Consider the following 22187-nt stretch of genomic DNA (forward strand, 5'->3'; position numbering starts at 1 on the left):
AGTTTCTTTTCGTGTAATTTTTTTAATTTATATTTTAGCGAACTGAAACATCTAAGTAGCTAAAGAAAGAGAAATCAATCGAGACCTTGTTAGTTTCGGCGAGCGAGAGCGGATTGAGATTATTATAAATTGCACCCTATTGTTAGATGAATGAAATACATAGATGTGAATCTTTTTAAAGTATTCACCGAACCATTAAAAATATGCTAAGTTCAATATAATTTTAAAAAATTACTTTAGAAATTCACTGAAATTAACGGAGAAAAATCTCTTATGATAATTTTGTATGAGAGGTATATTAGACTCCAATTTGAGTTGGATCTTACTGGGCCTTAACCCTCCTGGCCTGCAGATGGTTCACCGTTGAAAAGCCTAGGCCAATTGACCCCAAATAGCCCATGAACTGGATCAGACCTCCCCATAACAACACTGACTCCTAGGAGGTTCGGCTGGACTAGCTTTCTTTCACCATTGGTTCCTTCCTGGACCACCTGAACCTTAGAGCATCCACCCTCATCTACACGCGCAACTCAGTGCACTTGTTACAACACTCGCCCACTGAACAAAGCCGTGTGTTCCCCTCATCAACTAATGGAGCGTGCAATCACAAGCACATCGTTTGACTGCATTGTCCATTTTGGCACAACACTTCCTTTTCAGCACGTGGGAGTCAATCATATCGCCACGTCAGCTTAATTTATCGGATGCAGTTAATTAATTAGTTTTATGTTCTTTTTAGACTTTCGAGCTTAATGTTCTGTCGTCACTCGAAGATGGCGTTTTTTGCAATATTCGTGTCAGCTGCGAAGCTCGCCGGAGTTTTGGCGACCGTCACAGTCGCCGCCAACGTCTTCTCCTTCGAGCGTTACCGGAGAAAGAATCTCCGACGTTTCAATTCACCTATTGACGAGTCTTCTGAGATTCTGGCATCTTTTAATGTTAACGGTACAATCAGCTGTGAAAATATAGTAATGCTTTTTTGTTGACTATATAAATAGCTCTTATGTTTAATAATAGATCTGAGTGAGTCAAGGTGCTTATAAGAGGATCAATTGTGCTTTAGTTAAACTAATGAAGTACAAGTTACGTGTCTATTTTGTTGGCTTGTTTAACGCCAGTGCCAGTGGTATAAATTACTGGACTTATTGATGGAATAACTGGCATTTATTTATTCCAAATCAAGTAATGTGCAACAATCAAGTAATGGAATACTTGCATGCTCTAGTTGTTTTGATCATCATTTGGTTATTGTATGCACGAACAAATGTTAACTGTATGCGTGTGCAAGGCTAAATTCAGTTGAAGTTTACTTAGTCCAGAAGGGTCTTTGGAATGCTTATGGCTGGTAGAGTATAATTGTTTTAATCTGGAAAAGAACTAAGGTATTTGAAGAGAGAAGAAAAAAAAAAAGAAGGCATGATGTTGCAAGAATTCAAATCTATTGAACTCTTCAACATGATTTATTCCAAATAAGTCCTTAGGTAACTAAGATGTGTGAAAATAATAATTTCGGAATAGGCTAGGAGGCTTGTATAATGAACAAGAAACGCAAAACTAATTGCCTTTTGTAGTGTGGTCATAGAGATTGAGGGAATTGGTATATGATTCCTCTATGTGAATCCAATCATGCAGGTGCATGGTAGATAAAAAAATTCAGTCTGCTGATATTGAATTTTGAGATTGTTCAAGGACTTGATACTTTTGAGAAATTTTGGCCTGTATATTTTTGTCAGAAGAATCTGTGATTAAGGTGTTTCGCGCTATGTGTTTCAGCAGAAGAAGAAAATGAGTTTTTCTTTGGATTGGCAACAGCGCCAGCGCATGTTGAAGATAGGCTTAATGACGCTTGGCTCCAGTTTGCAGCAGAAAACCCTTGTGAAAAGTCACAGTCACATCAAGGCCTGGAACCAGCAGATGCGCTGATGGGTTCAGCTACCGGCGATGGTGGGTCTCAGCAAGCTTCTCTTTCTGGAAAAGTTAATAAGAAGAAGAAGCAGCTTAAATTTGCCATGGAAGCTATGATAAGAGGGTTTTATAAGTACACAGAAGATGAGGCACCACATGAAGAATGTCATCATAATGTAGCTGCATGGCACAATGTCCCACACCCGTAAGATTAAGTTTGTAATATATCATATCCACTAAACATACATCTCCAGTTGTTCACTTGAGAAATGGATTGCTTGAATTGATGTAGGGAGGAGAGGCTAAAATTTTGGTCTGACCCTGACACGGAATTAAAGCTGGCAAAAGATACCGGCATCAGTGTCTTTAGAATGGGAATAGACTGGACACGAATTATGCCAGAGGAGCCTGTCAATGGGCTCAAAGAAACTGTAACTCTAATGCTAACTGCGCATGAATGTTATTGATTTTGACTTGTCATAATGCCAACTGGTGAAATGTGGATTTTCAACTTCTTTTCATGGCCATGAGATGTCTGAAACATATCCTAATGGAACAGTCTTTGGAAATAGGTGAGTTTATATATAATTAAGTTTCATAATTTTCTTTTCTAGGTCAATTTTGCAGCTGTGGAGCGGTATAAATGGATCATCAGCAGGGTTCGCTCTTATGGCATGAAGGTGATGCTGACCTTGTTCCATCACTCATTACCACCATGGGCTGGTGAATATGGTGGATGGAAGCTTGAGAAAACTGTTGACTATTTCATTGAGTTTACTAGGTTAGTTTGCTAGTAAAAGCTAGATCCACCAGTTAAGTGGCTTTGCAGTTCACATATTGTTCTTTTCCTTGCTGATAGTTATTTTAAAGTAATATATCATGGCTGTTCTTTATAAATCTTGGTTATATCCGTTTGCACTGTTTCTTATTTTTCTTAAGCAATAGAAAACCAAAGAGCACAAGCATACAAGTTAAGCATGTGATTAGAAATTTTATTAGGGTTCTTGCTGTTATGTTTGCTGGTACATCGTTGTAGCACTTGAACATGCTCCTTTGTTTCAGGCTTGTTGTTGATAGTGTATCAGAGCTGGTAGATTATTGGGTGACATTCAATGAGCCTCATGTCTTTTGTATGCTAACTTATTGTGCGGGTGCTTGGCCTGGTGGTCATCCTGATATGTTGGAGGTTGCTACTTCTGCATTACCTACTGGTGTTTTCAATCAGGCAATGCATTGGATGGCTGTGGCACATGCAAAGGCATATGATTATATCCATGAAAAAAGGTCTTCTTCTTCCCCTTGTACACGCAATTTTTTAATTATTGTCATTAAGAAGTCTTTATCTATTGGTGACATGTTGGTATAGTTTCAGCAGTTAAAAAGGAATTCACAGTTCATAGTGTTCACAATATTGCTCAGATTATTGAGGGAATATTTAACCTTCTCATCTCAATGCGCTTAAACAATGCCTTCATTCCAATAACCAATGGTCAGGTGCTTACATGGAAATTATATCTTTTTCCGAGTTGTAACATTCTTCCTGGCCAGTATTGTCCTGTTCAATCTTGACAAAATAGATATCTAAACAAGTCACAATGTTTAGTAGCTTTTCTAAGTAATTCTTCTTGTTCTATTTCTTCAGGACCTCTTCAAAGTCAATTGTTGGAGTTGCACATCATGTATCATTTATGCGGCCATATGGTATATTTGATGTTGCTGCTGTTTCCCTGGCTAATTCTCTTACCCTTTTCCCATATGTGGATAGCATCTCTGACAAGCTTGACTATATAGGCATAAATTACTATGGACAGGTCTGTTACTTCTCTAATCTAGAACAATCTGGACATGCACATGTAAGTCTGCTGATACTTGCATTTTATCAGGAAGTGGTCTCTGGAGCTGGACTAAAGTTAGTGGAGACAGACGAGTATAGTGAATCTGGGCGTGGGGTATATCCTGATGGTCTATTTCGAATGCTCATTCAGTACAATGAGAGGTACAAACATTTAAAGCTGCCCTTCATAATTACCGAGAATGGAGTTTCTGATGCAACAGATCTGATCCGTCGGCCATATCTGGTGGAGCATTTGATTGCTGTTTATGCAGCAATGACAATGGTGTTGTATCTGAACTTAACTTTCAGTTACGTTGAAATTATATGTTGGTTGGCACTCGGCATACGGGTGCTTGACATTCCTATGGTTGCTTCTATAGGGTATTCCAGTGCTTGGTTACCTGTTCTGGACTATTTCTGACAATTGGGAGTGGGCTGATGGATATGGTCCCAAGTTTGGACTCGTGGCTGTCGATCGTGAAAATGGTCTTGCACGCATTCCGCGTCCTTCATACCATCTGTTTTCTAAGGTTATAGTTTTCATCTCTGGTTCTTTTTTGGTGGTCTCCTCTTATAATCTCGATTAGTAACATGTCAACTGCTTCAAATTCAGGTGGCAACTACAGGTAAGATCACTCGTGAAGACCGGGCACGCGCATGGAATGAACTCCAAAGAGCTGCTAAAGAGAAAAAAATGCGACCATTTTATCGGGCAGTTGATAAACATGGTTTAATGTATGCAGGTAAATGGCGCAGTTCATATTTTGAACCCTAATCTAATGTATACATTTGCCTTCTGAATCTAAATCTATTGCGAGAACCTGGTTCAGGGTTTATTATGTGGATTCTCAGCTGTTACCACTATGCATCCCTTGTTGGATTCTTTTTCCTAATTCAGTACAGACTGTCTATCCACGTGATTGTTTCAAATCAAATTATGTCTATCCACGTGATTGTTTCAAATCAAATTATGCTGACAAAAGTAGTTGGTTGGACATTCTTCACACATGCACACAGTTCACAAAGAGTTGATTTGACCTACTTGTTTTATTCTGACTTTTAAATGGCACTGCATCATTTTAACAGGAGGCCTTGATGAATCTGTACCTCGCCCTTTTGTTGAAAGAGATTGGCGATTTGGACATTACGAAATGGAAGGTCTGCAGGACCCATTCAGCCGCCTGTCAAGATGCATTCTTCGGCCATTTTCCATTAAAAAGAAAAGAAAGCATATAAAGGATGACGACGATGAACTTGTCTTTCAACCACTTGAATATGCTGTCTGATTGCCTAGTTAGGCTCTTGTAACATATACTTCCGCCAATGAATCTGCCTAAGCTACTGGCTATTGCACATTTTGAGCAAAAGGTACATGAACTTTGACTCTGTATGTCCTTCGAGTCTAATATTGTTGGTCATTTTGGTAGGTATCTTTAGTATTCCAAGTGTTTTTCCCGCCTACAAGGCTTCTTTTAATGCTGCAGTGAATTCACGGCTCAAGCTTCTTGAAGGTCATCCCTAAGCAAATATAACTCGAACAGGAACAAATTAACGAAATGTGCCTGGTGTGGCTTCTTTACAAAAGCATGTACTACATTCTTTATCTGCCAATTGTAACAGGACAAAGTATCTCTTACCAGGATTGGCCATTCCTGTTGTTAGAATTATTGTGTTGTAAAAATAGTCTTAAATGATTGAATTATTACCAACTAAGCAGGTTATGATTGTAAAATCGTAGGCTTAGTTGATTGAATTAAGTGAAATGCATGTTATTTTGATAACTAAGACATATTTTATATGCCTTTCACTATAAAAAAAAACTTCTTCATTTGGCTGCTTCACAAAATATATATATAAAAAAAAAGGTATGCAGCATTTCAGCATTATCGTTACTTAAAATTTGTTAGAGTAGATATAATTAATTTTATTTATTAAATTATTATATTTTTATTGGCATATACTAATATAAAAATATAATATTAGAAAAAAAATAAATTTTGCAGTTTCAAAATATACGCTACTGAGCCTAAGAGTGTATAGATGAGATGGTAATGGTGTTTTTTAGTTTAACTAAAGTCTCGTGTCCGAACTTTGAATATGCAGCTGCGTTAAAATTTTTGAGGGTGTGACATCCATAAAAATTTTATCCGACACATTTTAAATAATTAATTATATATATATATAAAAATTTATACTACTGTGATTAATAGTACTCTTTAATGAGTTGGGATATAATTTGGATAGAGGTGGTAAATTCCACTTTTATCTTTTTGCCCATCCTAATCCATTTTTATTATATGGATATAAATAATAAATGGGTAGTATACATAAAAACTAAATAGATTATAAAAAAGTAATAAGAAAATGACTCTTATATATATGAGTTGAGTTATATTCAATGTGTTACTCACTAATGAATCCTTTCATCAACTTTTTTGAATTATTTATAAAATTCTTCCTTTTAAAGTTTCAATAACATTTTTACCTTCAAACTAAATGAGTTTGTAAATATAATTTTTATTTATAAAATATATTTTTTTTCTTTAAAACATCAATAAATTTATAAAAACAATATATATTTTTTAAAATGATATGACATTGACAATAACCATTTGCTGAAAAATAAAAAATACAATTTTTATTGCATATTTTCTTATGTTTTTTTTTTCTTTACTCATTTTAAAATTTTTTAAAATGCAACCTATATTATCAAATATAATTATATTTTTTTAGATAGCCTATATTTATAGTTAATAAAAAAATACATTTAAGATCTTGAAGCTCTAAAATTGTTATAGTGATATGCTTTAACCACTGTTTGTCTTAGATGCTTTCTATATCTCAATTATTTATTGAATTAAAATTACAAAATAAAAATCTTTTGAAATTAAAATATCAAATTATAAAGCACATATTTCAAAAAAAAAAAGGGAATTAACGAATGTTTGGACCATCATGTTTAGAGAAGGTTTGATTGATTAATAAGTGATTTTCATCCTTCAATTTTAAAGCTAAACTTTTTATTTTTGAAATTTATTTTGCTTTCAAAACTATGTACATTTATAAATTTATATACATCATTGTTTTAAGAAAATTATATATACTATTAGCAATTAAATGCACTTTCCTTTTATTAAGTATTACTCAAATTTGAAATCTTAGAGCTTTGAAATTAGTTTTAGTACTAATAAGACAAAACTCATTAGTATTTGACACTTTTTTTTTCTCTATTTTCTACTTTTATTCTTACTAAAATTTCAGTCCACTGTTTGATTATCTTTTAAATCAATGATTTTTTATTTGTTATATAACTTTTGAAATTTTTTTTATAGTTATAGTAGCTTTTAAAAAGTCTATCCCATATAATTAAGGGTGAGCAAAAAATTTCTTCTGGATCATATATGTTTTTTATTGATAAATTTAATATAATAATATAAAAATAAAATATTTAATTGATAATACATTAAGAAGCTACAAAAAAAACTTCACCAGAGAAAAAGTAATGCTAATAAAATTGTATAGATAAAATTGAGAGAAATAAAGAAAAGAAATAATTACGTTTATTTACAATAGTAAAATTAAAATAGTTCAATACTACTACTACTAATAAATCTAAGATCTATAATAACAATAATAATAATAATATTTAAAATAATTTTTCTTATTTATATGGGTATATAAATTTTGGTACCTATATAAACTTTAATGGGCCGTATATTGATAAATGGGATTATTTAAACAATGTAGAAATACATAATAATTATTGAATAGAAATGGAAAGTCCTTTATAAATGGTAAGATTTTTGGTACAAAAAGAAGGGATTGATTTGTATAATCTCAAGTATATTTTTATTTTGTATTATTGATCAAAATTGCAATAAGTCACAAATTATTATCTTTTATTCATTAAAACGCACCGTGCAAACAGCAGATGGTAGATTCTGTAATTAATGCCAATAATGTGGGCATTATCTCAGCATCTTCCCTTTCCAAAGCTCCCGCCAGTAAGTACACTCTTTTACTTATTTTAGCTTTCGCTTCAGTGATCACGTTTACTTGACACTCCTCTCTTCTCCACTACTCTTTCTCTATGTATCTCTTCCTCTTCTAAACCCTCAGTTTCAATTTCTATAACCCCATAGACCCCAAAATTAACCAACAATGTCGTATCTTTTACATACCCATTTCAAAAAAGGCGATCAAGTTGAAGTCTTGAAACAAGAAAATGGCCCCAACACACTAACTTACTATGCCGCCACTGTACTCCGTTCACCAGCAAAGCTCAAGACCCAGATCTTGATAAAGTATCAAACTTTAATGAATGCCGAATCAGACGCTCGAAAACCCATCACAGAATTGGTTGATTTGGCTAGAGTGAGGCCTATGCCTCCAAGAGAGCTTATCGAGTGTTTCAAAAATGGAGATAGTGTGGATGTTTTCTGTGATAATGGGTGGCAAAAAGGGACTGTTAAAGATATACTTGAGAATTCTAAATTTGTTGTTGGTTTTGATGGGAAGAGTGAAGGGATTGTTGCGGAGCAGCGCAATTTAAGGCTGCATCGTGATTGGGATCATGATGAGTCTTCATGGGTGCCACCGCTTCTTGAAAATGTGTGTCTCTTGTGGTTTTGTTAGCATATAGGCTTAGGGGTTTTATTTTGTGTTTTTGTTTTTTTTTGTTTTTTTTTTTGGTGTTTATGTGCTTGTTTTTAGCTCACTCTTTTATGGGTTTGTTTTATTAAATTTTATTTTTTATATGTTTATTTGACTACATTGTTTGTTAGTCATGTCAAATGATTGGTTTTGATGAGATGTTTATTCATGTTTATTTGCTGTTTCCTTTATGTATGTTTTTATTTTATTAATTTTATGTATGTTGTGTTTCTTTCACTTTGCTGTATATTCATGGGATGCACACGAATTTCTCATTTATATTATTTATGATTCATTAATGCTTGTAAAGCGCGTGATGTACTTGACAGTTGCAAGGTATCTTATTTAATTTGTGACTTTCCTTGATTTTAATATGCTCCGTTGGTTTGCGAGGGCTTGAATTGCAGAAAGTGTTGCCTGCAACAGATACAGAATCCAGCAAGGTAAGGTTGAAGATAAAATGCAGCAGTAGAAAGTCAGAGCCAATGTTCAGAACAGGGACAAGAGTAGAAGTCAAAAGTGATGAAGAAGGCTATGTTGGTGCTTGGTTTGATGCAAATATCATTGGCACCATAGGAAATGACAAACTTTTGGTGCAATATTTAAACCTGGTAACAGATGATGAGACTGCTCCCTTGAGAGAAGTAATCAGTGCAGAGCATGCTAGACCATGTCCACCCCCAATTCCATCGGATGCCGGTTTTAAAGAGTTTGAGAAGGTTGATGTTTGGTTCAATGAAGGGTGGTGGGAGGGTCAGGTTTCAGAAGTGCTACCTGGATCTAAGTATATGGTCTATTTCAGGTCCACTAATGAAGAATTGGAGTTTGATCATTCCTCATTAAGGCATCACCAAAAATGGATTGACGGAAAGTGGGTTCAGGTATACCTTCAAAATGCTTATACATGCTTGTGGCTGTTATTTCACAATTTTTTAATGTCTTGCAAATGCCTAGTTTTTGAAGAAATTCCGGTAAATAATAAATAGATGGAATTCAGGAAACTATCATTTATGCATCTTGATGCTTTATTTAGAAATATAAGTTTTGGGTATATTTTATTTATCTTTTCATAATTGGAACTGCAAACCAAAAAAAAAAATCTTGTAGGTTAGATTTAATTTAAGAATGATAAATTTCATGTATCACTATGTTAAGCTTATGGATACTTGCATTGTTTGGTGGACAGCTATTAAAATCTCGCTTGTTAAGAATTAAGTTCCTGAATCTATTAAAAAAATGCAGGAAAAGTCGATTAAGTGGGACACCAACGAGAGAATTCTGAAGGCACAGTTCATTAAGGGGACAATGGGAGCAGTAGTAAGTAATGAAGTTGGTCTTCAGTGTGATAAGAGAACTCCAAAGGCACAATTCAGCAAGGAGTCAATGAGGGCAGTAAAAAGTGATGAAGTTGGTTTTCATTGTGATAAGAGAACTCCAAAGGCACAGTTCAGCAAGGAGTCACTGGTGGCAGTAAAAAGTGATGAAATTGACTTTCAGTATTGTAAGAGAAATCCAAAGGCACAGTTCAGCAAGGAGTCAATGGTGGCAGTAAAAAGTGATGAAATTGACTTTCAGTATTGTAAGAGAAATCCAAAGGCACAGTTCAGCAAGGAGTCAATGGTGGCAGTAAAAAGTGATGACGTTGGTTTTCAATGTGATAAGAGAACACCAAAGGCACAGTTCAGCAAGGGGACAGCGGTAAAAAGTGATGAAGTTGGTTTCCAGGGTGATGAGAGAATTCCAAAGGCAGAGTTCAGCAAAGGGACAATGGTGGAAGTAAGAAGTAATGCAGTTGGTTTCCAGGGTGCTTGGTTTGCTGCAACCATTCTCAATGTGATGGAGAATGATAAGTTTGAGGTGAAATATCAGAGGCTTTTAACAGATGACGAAACTGATTTTCTTAGGGAACAGGCAAGCGCTTCAGACATAAGGCCTTCACCTCCGCATATTGAGCATGACTACCCTTACAGACTTTTTGAAATGGTTGATGCTTGGTATAATGATGCCTGGTGGGTCGGTCGTATTGCCAAAGTTCACACCAATTCAAAATACACAGTTCACTTTAAGACAACAGAGGAATTGGAGTTTGGACACTACGAACTGAGGCCTCATCAAGAGTGGGTTAATGGATATTGGGTCACTGCTCCCATGGTATGACTTCCACACTGAACAATGGATATTGCATTCCAAATGAATCATAGAATTTCCATGGAAGAGTAGGGACTATATAGTAGTGCCACCTTGTGCATGCTAATTGCTTGCATTTGAAGATTTTTAAAATGTCCTAAACCAGTATGATAAGCCCCCTGAAACTTTTTGTGGACTCCCCTTATTATTCATATTAGTACTGCTCTATGTCTGGTAACCTAACTACAATTATATACACCACCGTCTCTAACTATATGTTTCATTTCCTTTTTTTACCTACAGACATTATTTAACTCCTCACTCACTCTCTCTCTCTCTTGCAGGATTGGGGATGTGATTTCTGAATGCATAGGTTCAGTCGAAAAATAAATGTACTGGTGGATGGAGCTTTCGCCTTTAAGCATCTTGTCAAAGGTAATACAGATAGATACTAATAGTAGTGTTATTTTGTGTAGGATACATAGGCTTGTTGCTGGAAGGAACTTTTGCCTTTCAGCATCTTGTCAAGGGGATAGAATGGTACAAGATGCTAACTATACTGTTTTTTTTTTTTTTTTTGGTTCTGCATACAGAAACGAAGGTATGATACATTGGGGTCGTTTGGCATTGAGATTAGTTTTTTTTATTATTTTATTTTTTGAGTTTTATAAGTTGCTTTGGAAAAGGAGCATATGAGTTTAAGTATTTAAGAAAAATAGATTTATTATTTTTTTCAACACTCAATAGCAATTTCAAACACACCTAATATTATTCGCGAAACATCACCAACTCGGTTGCTATGTGTAATGCTAACTCTTATGCTTTTCCGCACCGCAGGAGTCATTAGTTGAATATTCAAGTAATACATTATAAATTCTTCTATCCAATGGCTGCTCGGGCAGATTTTTGTAGTTTCCACTAATGTTTTGCAGTTAGACTTTGTTTAGCCTTCTCAACTGAAGGTCCCCTGAGTTTGAGATAGCGTCTGCCATTCAAATGTATTTATTAATTGTCATCCATTCTATACTGTGGAATTGGCGAATTCGCCTTTATATGTATTAAAGTCATTACATGCATATTGTCGACAGACAAAATTTTGATAATTCTACATACCCTGTTGCACTTTTCAGGTACCTCACCACCACTAAACAAAAGAAGAATTGCTTGCACAAGAGCCACAAAATGCCTTTAAATTTATATAATCAATTAGTTCACATCATATATTCCATGAACCCCTACAGAAAGCATATTCGTATCCACGCAGAATACGTATGCCTCTTCTCTATCCTTCCCTTTTACCTGAACCTAACAAATTTATTAACCTTTGTTAAAAATGGTGTATTTTCATTTATCCATTAGTCTATGCTCCAGCATAAATACACTGGTAATTTATCGAAGAGTATGATAGCTGCAACCTTCAAATGGATTACTGACATTTTATTTTATTTTATCTACAACTTTTCACCATTTTTACTTCCCTTCGTCAACTTCGTTCGTCTCCCTTTGAGACACAATGGCTTCTAATTTGAACACTGATAACGGGAAAGATTTTGACAAACCTGCTGGAGTCTTGAACGTAATACAAGCAGCAGCAGCACAACTCTTGTCTTTGACACAAATCTCGCTCAAAGTAATCCAAATCAAGAAGTCCTTAGCCTTAACACCAGTCAGATTCTTGATCTTCTTGTGTTCAAAATAGGCTGTGACTTCAGTATCATAACTGATAACTACCTTCTCAAACTTGTGATAATCTCTCTTCTTCTTATGCCTAAGCCATACAAAGCCAGTGTCCTTGACGTATCCAAATTCTTCTATCTCCTTAACTGTTAACAGACCATTTGGCAGGCCTATTTCTTTCAGCAGAAATATGAGCTTCTCTCTACAAGTCTCATCCCCATAATAAACCTCACCTCTGGCCTTCATGTCCTGTGTCATCGTTGCCAGCTCCCTGCCTTTATGAAGCTTTGGAACCAATAGATGATTCGGTGCTGGGGTTAACAAAGCAGGAGGGTACATGTTGGATGCTGCTACTCTTTAGAGAATGAAAATGGATTTGTGCAAAGGCTAAGGCAGAAGCAGAGGGAGTTAGTTTGGCTGTAATATAGGGAGGAGGGTAATTCTTGATTCTTTGGGCTATTGAGGGAACCTGGAATATAGAAGTTAAATATTCCATTTAAGTGGAGTGTTAAACTAATGTTTGTCTATGAATTTGAAATTCATAATATGGGGTCTTTTCTCTAAGGATCCATGTTTAATGGTGACGTAGGAATGCCATAACTGCTATTCAACTAGGAATGTATCAAGTTACTGGAATTGAATATTATAATGGCCCAATTCAAGTTACTTGAATTGAATATTAGAATGGCCCAATAATACCAAACCAATACCAGACATCATAAAATGGTTAACTCTCGACTAATTTTGTTACAAAGATCCTGATAACGCAACAGGCAACAGGCAACAGGCAACAGGCAACAGCCACCCACTTGAAAAGTGTATTTAACTGTCAAAACCGTCTTAGGTTTTGAGCCCACCACATCTTGTCTTTTATCACGTTTTGCACTCTGGCCCAAAAACCAAAACAAACCCATCTTTTTGGTCAAATAGACTGTTAGAATTATTCCCAAGGGCATATTCTGTCAACAAATTTCCGCATTTTCTACCTCGATTCTCTCTGTGTTCCTTGTTACCACCTTCCTCTTGTAATCTAATCTTGAAGATCTCCAATTCTCTACTTCTGTATTTATGCAAATCCCATCTTCACAATCGCTTCTTTCTGTTCAATTTTTGTCCTAAAATTAATTTCTTTTGTATATAACTGCATAAAAATTTCATCTTTTCACTACCAATCTCAAATGAAAATATTAGATGGCAATCTCTTAGTCCACAAAGCCAGATCAGTTAAATTAAGTTGTTTTTTATACCCATCTCGAAATTTCCCCCGGGTAAGCTAATTCAATACCCTTTGTTTATTTTCACAAGTGGGTAGCTGAGTTTTTTTCCCCTTTTTTCCACGACTTTTTTTTTTCTTTCTTCCCTTTGGCTTACTAGTTTTGGTAATTAAATTATGAATTCAAGAAATGGGATTTTACCTGATGAAATTGTTCTTCAAATCCTTGCAAGATTACCTGTTAAGTCACTTTTTAGAGCCAAAACTGTATGTAAACTTTGGTACAGGTTGTCATTAGATAAGTATTTTATCCAACTTTACAATGAAGTTGCTGCTAGGAACCCAATGGTATTGGTAGAAATCTCTGATTCATCGGAGTCAAAATCTAGCTTATTATGTATAGATAATTTGAGGGGTGTATCTGAATTCTCCTTAGATTTCTTGAAAGATAGAGTGAAAGTTAGGGCATCTTGTAATGGCCTCTTATGTTGCTCTAGTATCCCTGATAAGGGTGTTTACTATGTTTGCAATCCAATGACGAGGGAATTTAAGTTGCTTCCTAGAAGTAGGGAAAGACCTGTGACTAGGTTTTATCCTGATGGTGAAGCAACTTTAGTTGGTATAGCCTGCAACTTATCAATGCAAAAGTTCAATGTTGTGCTAGCTGGTTATCATCGTACCTTTGGTCATAGGTCAGATGGGACATTTATATGCTTGGTATTTGATTCGGATACGAATAAATGGAGGAAATTTGTTTCGTTTCAAGATGATCATTTTACACATATGAATAGGAACCAGGTTGTGTTTGTCAATGGTGCGCTACATTGGTTGACTATTAGTTGTTCATGTATACTTGCACTTTATTTGGATTGTGATGTTTGGAAGAAGATTTTATTGCCGGACGAAGTCAGTTATGGAGCTGGAAATAGGGTGTATTTGTTGGAGTCAGATGGATGTTTGTCTGTGATACAGATCTCAGAGGCATGGATGACAATATGGGTGATGGACTATGAGACTGAAGAGTGGCATATGGTGGATAGGGTGAGCTTGAGATGCATTAGGGGAATGGTGCCCGGTATTTTCCCAATAAGTCAGACTGGTGAATGTGTATTCTTGGCAACCCATAAGCAGATTTTGGTGTACCATCGCAGGAGTAGGGTGTGGAAAGAGATGTATTCTGCGAAAAACAGCTCTACATTGCCATTGTGGTTTTCAGCACATGCTTTTCGGAGCACTATCTTCTCTTGTAATTAAGTAATGATGTACGTTCAACAAGGTTCCTGTACAGAAATTTATTGTTGCTGCTTGTTCATATTGCTGCTTATTTGGACTATCCTTATCAATTTAAATGTTTATGATTTTCATAGTCAGTTGCAATTCTTATGCCATTGGCTTTTGGATCTTTCACGGTGTTATGAATAATTAGCTACTGGTTTCCATGAATATTATTCTTAGGTGCCAACGTCTTCCCTACCTGTGATTCTATGGGCTTTACAGCCTCTGTTTTTGTTGGTGAATGTACCTCTTGTGATCTCTCTCTATCTATGCATGAGTTTGTATATGCCTGGAAAGGAGGTTTCTTTTTACTTGTTAGCATTTATTTAAATCATCTCCACGTTCTCTAGTTAATCTACTGGTGCTTTTGTTCAAGAATCCCTTGCATTTGCCTCCACTCTGTGTTCTTGTTTCTGCATTTGTAGTCTTGCTTTCTTGGCCTGGCAATCTGTGGCTGTATAGAGGTAGCCCATTTCTTTTTGTGGTTGTATAGAGCTAAACTTATTATTATTATAAAGTAAAAGGGTTAAAAAGATAGAAAAAGGAGTGACAAGCCCCACGTGTGTTGGCAACAATATCAAGTATGGTTTTGCTTTTTAGCAAATTGGAAAGTAAAAATATGCCTACTTCCAAACATCTTGATTTGCCCTTCTTTCCTTTAGTTCTCAATACATTCCCATTTTTTGCATTTTCTTTTTCTTTTATCTATTTTAAAATATCTATCTTATTTGTTTAATAATTTCAACATTTAATACTTACTTTAGCATAATCATCAAATGCCACCATTTTTAGCTCGTCAATGAGAGCAAGTTTAAGACTTCTTTTTTTTTTTTTTTTTTTTACAAAAATTATATAATATATTTTCAAATAAAAAGGAGAGTTAATTTTGTAACTATAAAATATATTTATCGTTGTATTAAGTTTGTTGGTGCAATAATTTAATAGAGAAACTTAAAACGTATAAATTAAAAGTTGGTCATAAAAAAGAAATTCTTGAGATTGGTGCCACTTATTTTTTTTTACTAGATCTTTTAACTATTTATAAAAGTTTTTAATGCATGAGCATAAAATGATGGAAGAATAATAAAAATATTTATTTTTTTATCAAATTTATGATTTTTTTATTGTGTTAAAATATTAAAAATATATATTTTAACTATTTTAAATTATGATTATGATTTTTTATTTTTGTTTTGTTGTTTTAAAAAAATTAAAAAATAATCAAAATAAATAAAAAAAAATCAAAAAATAACTATAACATATTTGAAAAAAAAGTTAGAAATATAATATTTCTTTTAAAACTTAAACAGTTAAAAATGATATATTTTATTAATTTTAAGATATTTTTAAAAAGTTCTCTATTATAATAAGAAATATTATATTGCAACCATTGAAGAATTTTATTTTTGAAAAGAAAAATAGTAATATCATAAATCAATTTTTCAACAAACAATATTAAACTTATTTAAAAGAAAATATTATGGTTATCTAAAATAAAAAGGAAGTCTTTTGAGAAATAAAATAAAAAAGAAATTTAAATTTCAGAAAACCAACAGCACAAGGCTGTCACGAACCAACATTATAATAACCTTGACCAATGCAAGATAATCCCATAAAGTGATAATAATACGGTAACAGAGTAAACCAAACGCGCGGAAACACAAGACCATCCATCCTGGATGATGATGTTGTTGACGGTAATGAGAAGAAAACAGCTATGTTTCCAGCTTTGTGTTGTTTTTTGAGTCTCCCTCTCTCTCTCGTTTCAGTCTCAAATTTGTGACGGTACTTTCATCTTCATACACAAATTATAGAAAGAAGAAAGAGAAACTCGCAGTTTTATCAATTCTTCTTATAGAACAGGTTCCGGTCAAAGATTATTTCATTATTAGTATAATAAAAGGGACAACAAGAATGTCATGACTTTTTAGACCCTTTTCTTTATTGTTCATACGTATTTCATTTTTTAGGGCTTTCTTTTTGCTATCACTCCTTTTCGGCTCTTGGGTCATTCCTTACTCTCCAAGCTGCACTCGCTCTAGTTCAAGGTATGTTTCTTTTAACCCTATTTGTTATAGATTGAATTTTATATTTTTTAGTTGATTTTGTCAGAATTTTTCTTTTGTGTATTATTATTGTGGACAGTTTAGAATTGGGGTTTCAGTTGTTATTACAGAATTGGGGATTTTGGGTTATCAAGTGGGTTTCTTTCTTTTTCTTCTTATTTTTGATTGAGGCCACCGTTCGGTTAATTGTGTCAATTTTGCTTTTTATGGGAATTAACATTTATAACATCCAAATACTGATCTACATGGAATTCCTTGTAATAATTGGCTTGGATATTATTTAGTCAGTTAAGTAGTTCACCATCTACTTATTAGGGTTCCATAACCATTGCCAATCATCATTTCTATGCTACGGTGACTCGACTAAAGTGATTCCATTCAAATCATGTTGGTTGTCGTCTAGATGATTATTGTTGTCACTGGCTTTTAGTATCATTTCAATTGAAAAGGTTGCTGTTCTGCTTCTTGTACTTTTACTTGTCCATGTTCTGTTTCTCTTATGGGCTAGCATGTCAGAAAATTAACTGGCCAGATTCTTGGTGTCAGGTTATGATCTTTCACATGGCATTAATGCAAGGCATGCTTCCCTCGATAGAGTTAGAAATGGAATAGCATGATTTCCTCGTCAATAAGTACTGTTGTATATTAACTGGCATGGCTCGTAAAGGTAATCAACAGAGGAATGGGGTGGATCGTCATGCATCAAACCACAAGAAAAAGGTGACAGATTCAGGGCATGTAGTTCCTGATACGATAACACGGGGAAAAGTAAGTGAGGTGAAGGTTTTCCCTGGAGAGGAAATCCCAAATGGTAATCAGCCAAGTAGTCCCTCCGTAGATAATTTGAGAAGAACTTACACAGCTGGAGATGATAACAAAAGTAAGCAAAATTCTGGAAAGTTGCAGAGAAAAGATAAGAAATGGATAGACCAAGTGCGGGATCTAGGGGATAATGCGTCATCCAAGAACAATTCAGGTGATTCCAATAGTCCTTTTGTTGAAACTCCTGGTATAAGACAAGAAAACGGAGCATTGCCTGGTTGTGAAAGTGGTCTAAAACGTGTAAGAAATGGCGTAAATTACTTGTTTAATGGCCTGCATATAAGAAATGTGATGGAAAATATGGAGTTGTCAGGTAATGTGGCAGTTAGAAACTTGAGGACATTGGCTTTGTCCACATTGAAGGCGGCAGGTGTGTGGCTGGAGAGGCACAGACCTTTGTTTGTGAGAGTAACTAGCAACCTGTATAACGCTCGGGATTACGTTAATATGAAGGTTGAGCAAGCATATCCTGTTGTCTCAAAATGGCTCATTCAGTTGGGGAACATAATGCTTCTTTTATCAATGGTTTGGTTGGACTTCACTCTTAGAGGCATTGATTCCTTCCTACGACTAGGGACAACCTCCTTTTTTTCAGTAATATGGTGTAGCATTATGTCAGTGCTTGCTATGGTTGGGACTTTCAAATTTCTTATTGTCCTGGTATGCTTTATGCTTAATCCGCTCATTTACTGAAATTGTTTCCATGCATCTAGATACATACACTTTTAATCCGTACAAGTCTGTGATCATTACAATTGCTTGCTATGTGACTAAACAGTCTTCATTTCTTGGTATATGGTAGGTAGTTGCACATGCTTGAAAATGTTTAAATGGTAATTTTAAACTATCATTGCATTACTGTACTTTTCCAGCTACATGTTACATACTCTTTAATTTCTGCACTGCCAATTTTAGCTGGACTATTTCTTTCATGCATCTTCTGAGTGTGGAAAAATGCTGAACTACTCAGGCAATAGCTGCATGCGTGGGAGTTATCATTGGTCTCACCCTTGGACTTTTGGTAGTTGCCTTTTCTGGAATCGTTTTCCTATGGCTTTATGGAAGCTTTTGGACTACGATGTTTGTCATTATCATTGGAGGTAATTTCTTGTGCTTTTTCTGCATGTGTAACCTTTATTTGTTTTCATGATTGGTCAATGTTAACTAATTCCTTTTTTTATTTTTGTTCTCTTTCTGTGCAGGATTGGCATTCGTGTTGAGCCACGAACGAGTTGCACTCTTGATCACCACTGTGTATTCCATATATTGTGCATGGATATATGTTGGATGGCTTGGCTTACTTTTGGCTTTCAATTTGTCTTTTCTCTCAAGTGACATTCTGATATATTTCCTCAAGAATACTATTAACCAGCGTAGAAGATCCAATCCCACTGAACAAGCTGCAGGAGTGGATGGTCAACCAGGCTTCTTCAATGGCGAGTCTTTTCATCCTTCATTCACTGAAACCGGCCCAGGGTTATCATCAGATCGTAGCCCTGGAGTACCTTCGACCAGTGGGGCTGATTCTGAGTTGACTTCTGAAGAAGAAGTTATTCGGTTATTGAACTGTACTGATCACTATTCAGTGCTGGGTTTGTCACGGTATGAGAATGTGGATGTTTCTGTGCTGAAGAGAGAGTACAGGAAAAAGGTACGTGGTATTTTTGTTTCTGCTTGCTTTATATTGCTTGTTATGCTAGTCTTTTTGGATAAATTAAGAGCTTTGAGAAATCTGTTATAGTCAGTGAGGTGATCCTATTGTTGTATAGCTCCATTATGATTGAATCACATGGTTTTCCACATGTTGAACTTCACTTCTGGATACATATTAGATATGCTTGTAAGAAGCACAAAAGTGTCTTGTGGCTATCTAAGGAGTATTTGCGGATGTGCCTAACAACTTTGTTTACCGATATATCTGGACTTATCTTATAATGTCTTTTTTACATGTGTAATTAATAGGCAATGCTGGTTCATCCTGACAAGAATATGGGCAATGAGAAGGCTGCAGAAGCTTTCAAGAAACTTCAAAATGCATATGAGGTAAATTTATTGCTTTCATGTGGTTATTGCAGACTAAAAGTTTTATCTGCACACAATTCTTACTCCAACTAGTGTTAATGATTTTAGATTTTGCTTGATTCTTTGAAACGAAAAGCATATGATGATGAATTGAGGAGGGAAGAGTTGCTGAACTATTTCCGTAGGTTTCAAAGCACTTCTCAGAAGGTTTGGACATTTTTTTATTCTCTGTCATTTTTGTGTTGTACACGTAATAAGTGACTTCAATTTCCCCTTTTTTACTGTTTTATTTTTCCTTTAGTAGTTTTCTATGTTAGTCTATTTCTGCATTGAAGTAATGCATGTGATGGAACAAGATAATGTGATTAGCATTCAGATGCCACATCCTGTCAGACAAGGTGTAGCTCTTAGCAGATGGGCATATCATGATTAGTTGGCAGTAAATTTTGGGCTATATATTTTGAATTGACATTAAATTGAAACTTATTTGAACAAAGCCGCCATGTAATATCATTGGCAACATCTTCATTTGTATGGCTCATCTTTGTTTCCTTTTTGCCTTCACAAGCACATTGAACTAGTATTCCTATACTTGTAGGAGGATTATGTCCTAGTGTAGTTCATTTAGATCCTATGTAGGGTTTAATTTAAAATAGGATACTAAAGATTTGGAAGTTGATATTAGATTTAACAAACAAGAACTGGTGGTTGTTTTTTAGCTGTGAAATGTGAAATGTTACTTGTTTTAGCCTTTATTTATTAATTCTTTTTGTGGGTTTCTTTTGCAAATGATTGATTGCTCAGAATGGAGCACATGGTTTCTTTGCCTCTGGGTTTGCCCGTTCAGAGGCTGAAGGTGAAGAACCTTTTGGAGAATCAAGGCGAATAGCTTGCAAAAAGTGCAACAATTTTCATGTCTGGGTGCATACAAAGAAGTCAAAATCTCGAGCAAGATGGTGTCAGGTTTTTATTATCTCCTAACCTTTGTTCTCTCTGTCTCTCTGTCTCTCTCTCTCTCTCTCTCTTGCCAATGAAGATCAGTATTAAGGGTGATAAGTTATCATTGTGCAAGACATGGTCCATCTCTTTATTAAGAGAATAGAATACCTGTGTTTTAACTTCTAACTACGGTCATTTGCTTCTACAGGAGTGCAAAGACTTCCATCAGGCAAAAGATGGAGATGGATGGGTTGAGCAATCTTCCCAACCATTCTTTTTTGGATTACTGCAGAAGGTACATACCTGTGGTTCATCCCCCTTATATGCATCTAGCCAGTTCATTGACTGTGAACAAACATAAGAACTTACTACAGTCAACTTTAATTGAAGGACTGCGGAAAGTACTTGTTTCTTGATATGTTCAATTGTAATTCTGCATGTTTGACATGGTTTTTTCTACAGGTTGATAATGCCTCAGCATATGTTTGTGCAGATAGCAAGATATACGATGCTACCGAATGGTATATTTGTCAGGTAAACTAATTTTTTACTTAATTTGAAGATTTCTGCCTATCATCATGAATGAGGAGCAATGAGAAACTTGATTGCTGTGGGAATAACTGGTTCCAGTTGACAATATAACAGTTTTCTTGGGAAATGTTTAATATGGACTATGAGTTAGAATGTGTGATGATGAATGAGGTGCTATCTTATGACTGAAGTTAATCTCTACTGAACAAAAACAAATGTAGCAAGCAACTGCTGCAAATTAAGAGAAATCATGCTCATTGCTCTGGAACTATATGTGCTACTGGATGAGGGAATAAATATGCAGGATGCTGAATTTTGTTGCAGGGAATGAGATGTCCAGCCAACACTCACAAGCCAAGTTTCCATGTCAACACTAGTATCACATCGAAGCATAATACCAGCAAGGGGTCAAGTTCGGGACAAAGAAGTGGCAGGATGCCAGCATCTAATATGGAAGAGACCATGACAGAGGAAGAATTTTTTGAGTGGCTACAGAATGCAGTTCAAGCTGGTGTATTTGACAATTTCAGTGGCAACACCTCTGCGGAGAGCCCATCTGCCAGAGCTGGAAATGGTCCTAAGAACAGTGGTAGTGGCAGTAGCAGTGGTAACAAGAAGAAGAAAAAGGGCAAGAAGCAATGGTGAAAAGTCTGATATTGTCCATCCTTGACTATCTCTAAATTTTGTAAGCATTTGCCAACCCTATGAAAAAGGGCAAAAAGAAGGCCCGAGGAAGGGAAAAGAAGGAAGGATTTAATCCATCGAGTAAAGTTTTTTAAGCTTTCATTATACAGCTTATGTATATCCCTGGCCTCTCTGTGTGTGTGAAAATAGAGTGTAGCAAGGTGCGGCAGTGGCAAACAAAGAAGGGAAGTAGTTAACAAAATCATGGCTATAATTATGGAGTTGGATTATCATTCAGTCTGCGACTATACATACAGTTCATTCTAATTCTTCTTTGACAAACAAAGAAAGAGTTCAGTTCAGTTTAGAGTTTAGAGTTTAGAGGAAGGGAAAGGATTTTTGCACGTTCAAGGATAAAGTAGTGCTAATCTCCATTTCCGAATTTTAATCTCAATAATACCAAATTCATCTTACAATTAAGTGGGAATCATACTAAACT

General features: G+C 35.3%; 5 protein-coding genes across 11 annotated transcripts; 4 read left to right on the forward strand and 1 right to left on the reverse strand.

The window, feature by feature from the left end:
* The first annotated feature begins 734 nt into the window (after positions 1-734).
* LOC8261300 (beta-glucosidase-like SFR2, chloroplastic) lies at positions 735-5520 on the forward strand. 4 transcript variants are annotated; one of them, XM_048379496.1, is made up of 11 exons: positions 736-945; positions 1774-2110; positions 2198-2336; positions 2520-2686; positions 2968-3189; positions 3548-3716; positions 3789-4022; positions 4120-4269; positions 4353-4482; positions 4826-5107; positions 5224-5520. In XM_048379496.1, exons 1-10 carry the CDS (start codon positions 753-755, stop codon positions 5023-5025), a joined length of 1941 nt encoding a protein of 646 aa, XP_048235453.1. In that variant the 5' UTR covers positions 736-752; the 3' UTR covers positions 5026-5107; positions 5224-5520. The 4 variants fall into 4 exon arrangements, with proteins under 4 accessions (XP_048235451.1, XP_048235452.1, XP_048235453.1 ...); XM_048379497.1 differs by having other exon boundaries at positions 1777-2110; XM_048379494.1 differs by having other exon boundaries at positions 735-945; positions 3548-4022.
* A 2195-nt stretch (positions 5521-7715) lies between these two features.
* On the forward strand, positions 7716-11805 carry LOC8261299 (protein AGENET DOMAIN (AGD)-CONTAINING P1). 4 transcript variants are annotated; one of them, XR_007217202.1, is made up of 5 exons: positions 7716-8350; positions 8800-9273; positions 9635-10543; positions 10864-10954; positions 11650-11805. XR_007217202.1 is itself a non-coding variant. In XM_048378782.1 (4 exons), the coding sequence occupies exons 1-4, from the start codon at positions 7901-7903 to the stop codon at positions 10882-10884; spliced, it is 1854 nt and encodes a 617-aa protein (XP_048234739.1). In that variant the 5' UTR covers positions 7716-7900; the 3' UTR covers positions 10885-11633. The 4 variants fall into 4 exon arrangements, 1 of the variants encoding a protein (XP_048234739.1); XR_007217200.1 differs by lacking the exon at positions 11650-11805 and adding an exon at positions 11113-11633; XR_007217201.1 differs by lacking the exon at positions 11650-11805 and adding an exon at positions 11357-11631.
* On the reverse strand, positions 11799-12709 carry LOC8261298. Its single transcript, XM_002519227.4, has one exon. It carries the CDS (start codon positions 12533-12535, stop codon positions 11990-11992), a length of 546 nt encoding a protein of 181 aa, XP_002519273.1. The 5' UTR covers positions 12536-12709; the 3' UTR covers positions 11799-11989.
* A 414-nt stretch (positions 12710-13123) lies between these two features.
* LOC8261297 (F-box protein At5g49610) lies at positions 13124-14779 on the forward strand. The gene has a single exon (XM_015719203.3). The coding sequence runs from the start codon at positions 13587-13589 to the stop codon at positions 14661-14663; it is 1077 nt and encodes a 358-aa protein (XP_015574689.1). The 5' UTR covers positions 13124-13586; the 3' UTR covers positions 14664-14779.
* Positions 14780-16294: 1515 nt separating this feature from the next.
* On the forward strand, positions 16295-22050 carry LOC8261296 (dnaJ homolog subfamily C member 14). The gene is made up of 10 exons (XM_048378942.1): positions 16295-16732; positions 17297-18232; positions 18543-18672; positions 18775-19223; positions 19535-19615; positions 19703-19801; positions 20399-20557; positions 20742-20828; positions 20996-21067; positions 21389-22050. Exons 2-10 carry the CDS (start codon positions 17405-17407, stop codon positions 21707-21709), a joined length of 2226 nt encoding a protein of 741 aa, XP_048234899.1. The 5' UTR covers positions 16295-16732; positions 17297-17404; the 3' UTR covers positions 21710-22050.
* The last annotated feature ends 137 nt before the right edge of the window (positions 22051-22187 follow it).

Source organism: Ricinus communis, chromosome 9, assembly GCF_019578655.1.
Source record: "Ricinus communis isolate WT05 ecotype wild-type chromosome 9, ASM1957865v1, whole genome shotgun sequence".
NCBI lineage: Eukaryota > Viridiplantae > Streptophyta > Magnoliopsida > Malpighiales > Euphorbiaceae > Ricinus > Ricinus communis.

Coding starts and splice junctions, on each gene's coding strand:
- LOC8261300 (XM_048379494.1), top strand. CDS start 753: ATGTTCTGTCGTCACTCGAAGATGGCGTTTTTTGCAATATTCGTGTCA. Junction 2,687..2,967: donor TATTTCATTGAGTTTACTAG/GTTAGTTTGCTA, acceptor CCTTTGTTTCAG/GCTTGTTGTTGATAGTGTAT. Junction 4,023..4,119: donor TTTATGCAGCAATGACAATG/GTGTTGTATCTG, acceptor TTGCTTCTATAG/GGTATTCCAGTGCTTGGTTA.
- LOC8261299 (XM_048378782.1), top strand. CDS start 7,901: ATGTCGTATCTTTTACATACCCATTTCAAAAAAGGCGATCAAGTTGAA. Junction 8,351..8,799: donor TGCCACCGCTTCTTGAAAAT/GTGTGTCTCTTG, acceptor CTTGAATTGCAG/AAAGTGTTGCCTGCAACAGA. Junction 9,274..9,634: donor TTGACGGAAAGTGGGTTCAG/GTATACCTTCAA, acceptor AAAAAAATGCAG/GAAAAGTCGATTAAGTGGGA.
- LOC8261298 (XM_002519227.4), bottom strand. CDS start 12,535: ATGTACCCTCCTGCTTTGTTAACCCCAGCACCGAATCATCTATTGGTT.
- LOC8261297 (XM_015719203.3), top strand. CDS start 13,587: ATGAATTCAAGAAATGGGATTTTACCTGATGAAATTGTTCTTCAAATC.
- LOC8261296 (XM_048378942.1), top strand. CDS start 17,405: ATGGCTCGTAAAGGTAATCAACAGAGGAATGGGGTGGATCGTCATGCA. Junction 19,224..19,534: donor AGAGAGAGTACAGGAAAAAG/GTACGTGGTATT, acceptor TGTAATTAATAG/GCAATGCTGGTTCATCCTGA. Junction 19,802..20,398: donor TTCAAAGCACTTCTCAGAAG/GTTTGGACATTT, acceptor TTGATTGCTCAG/AATGGAGCACATGGTTTCTT.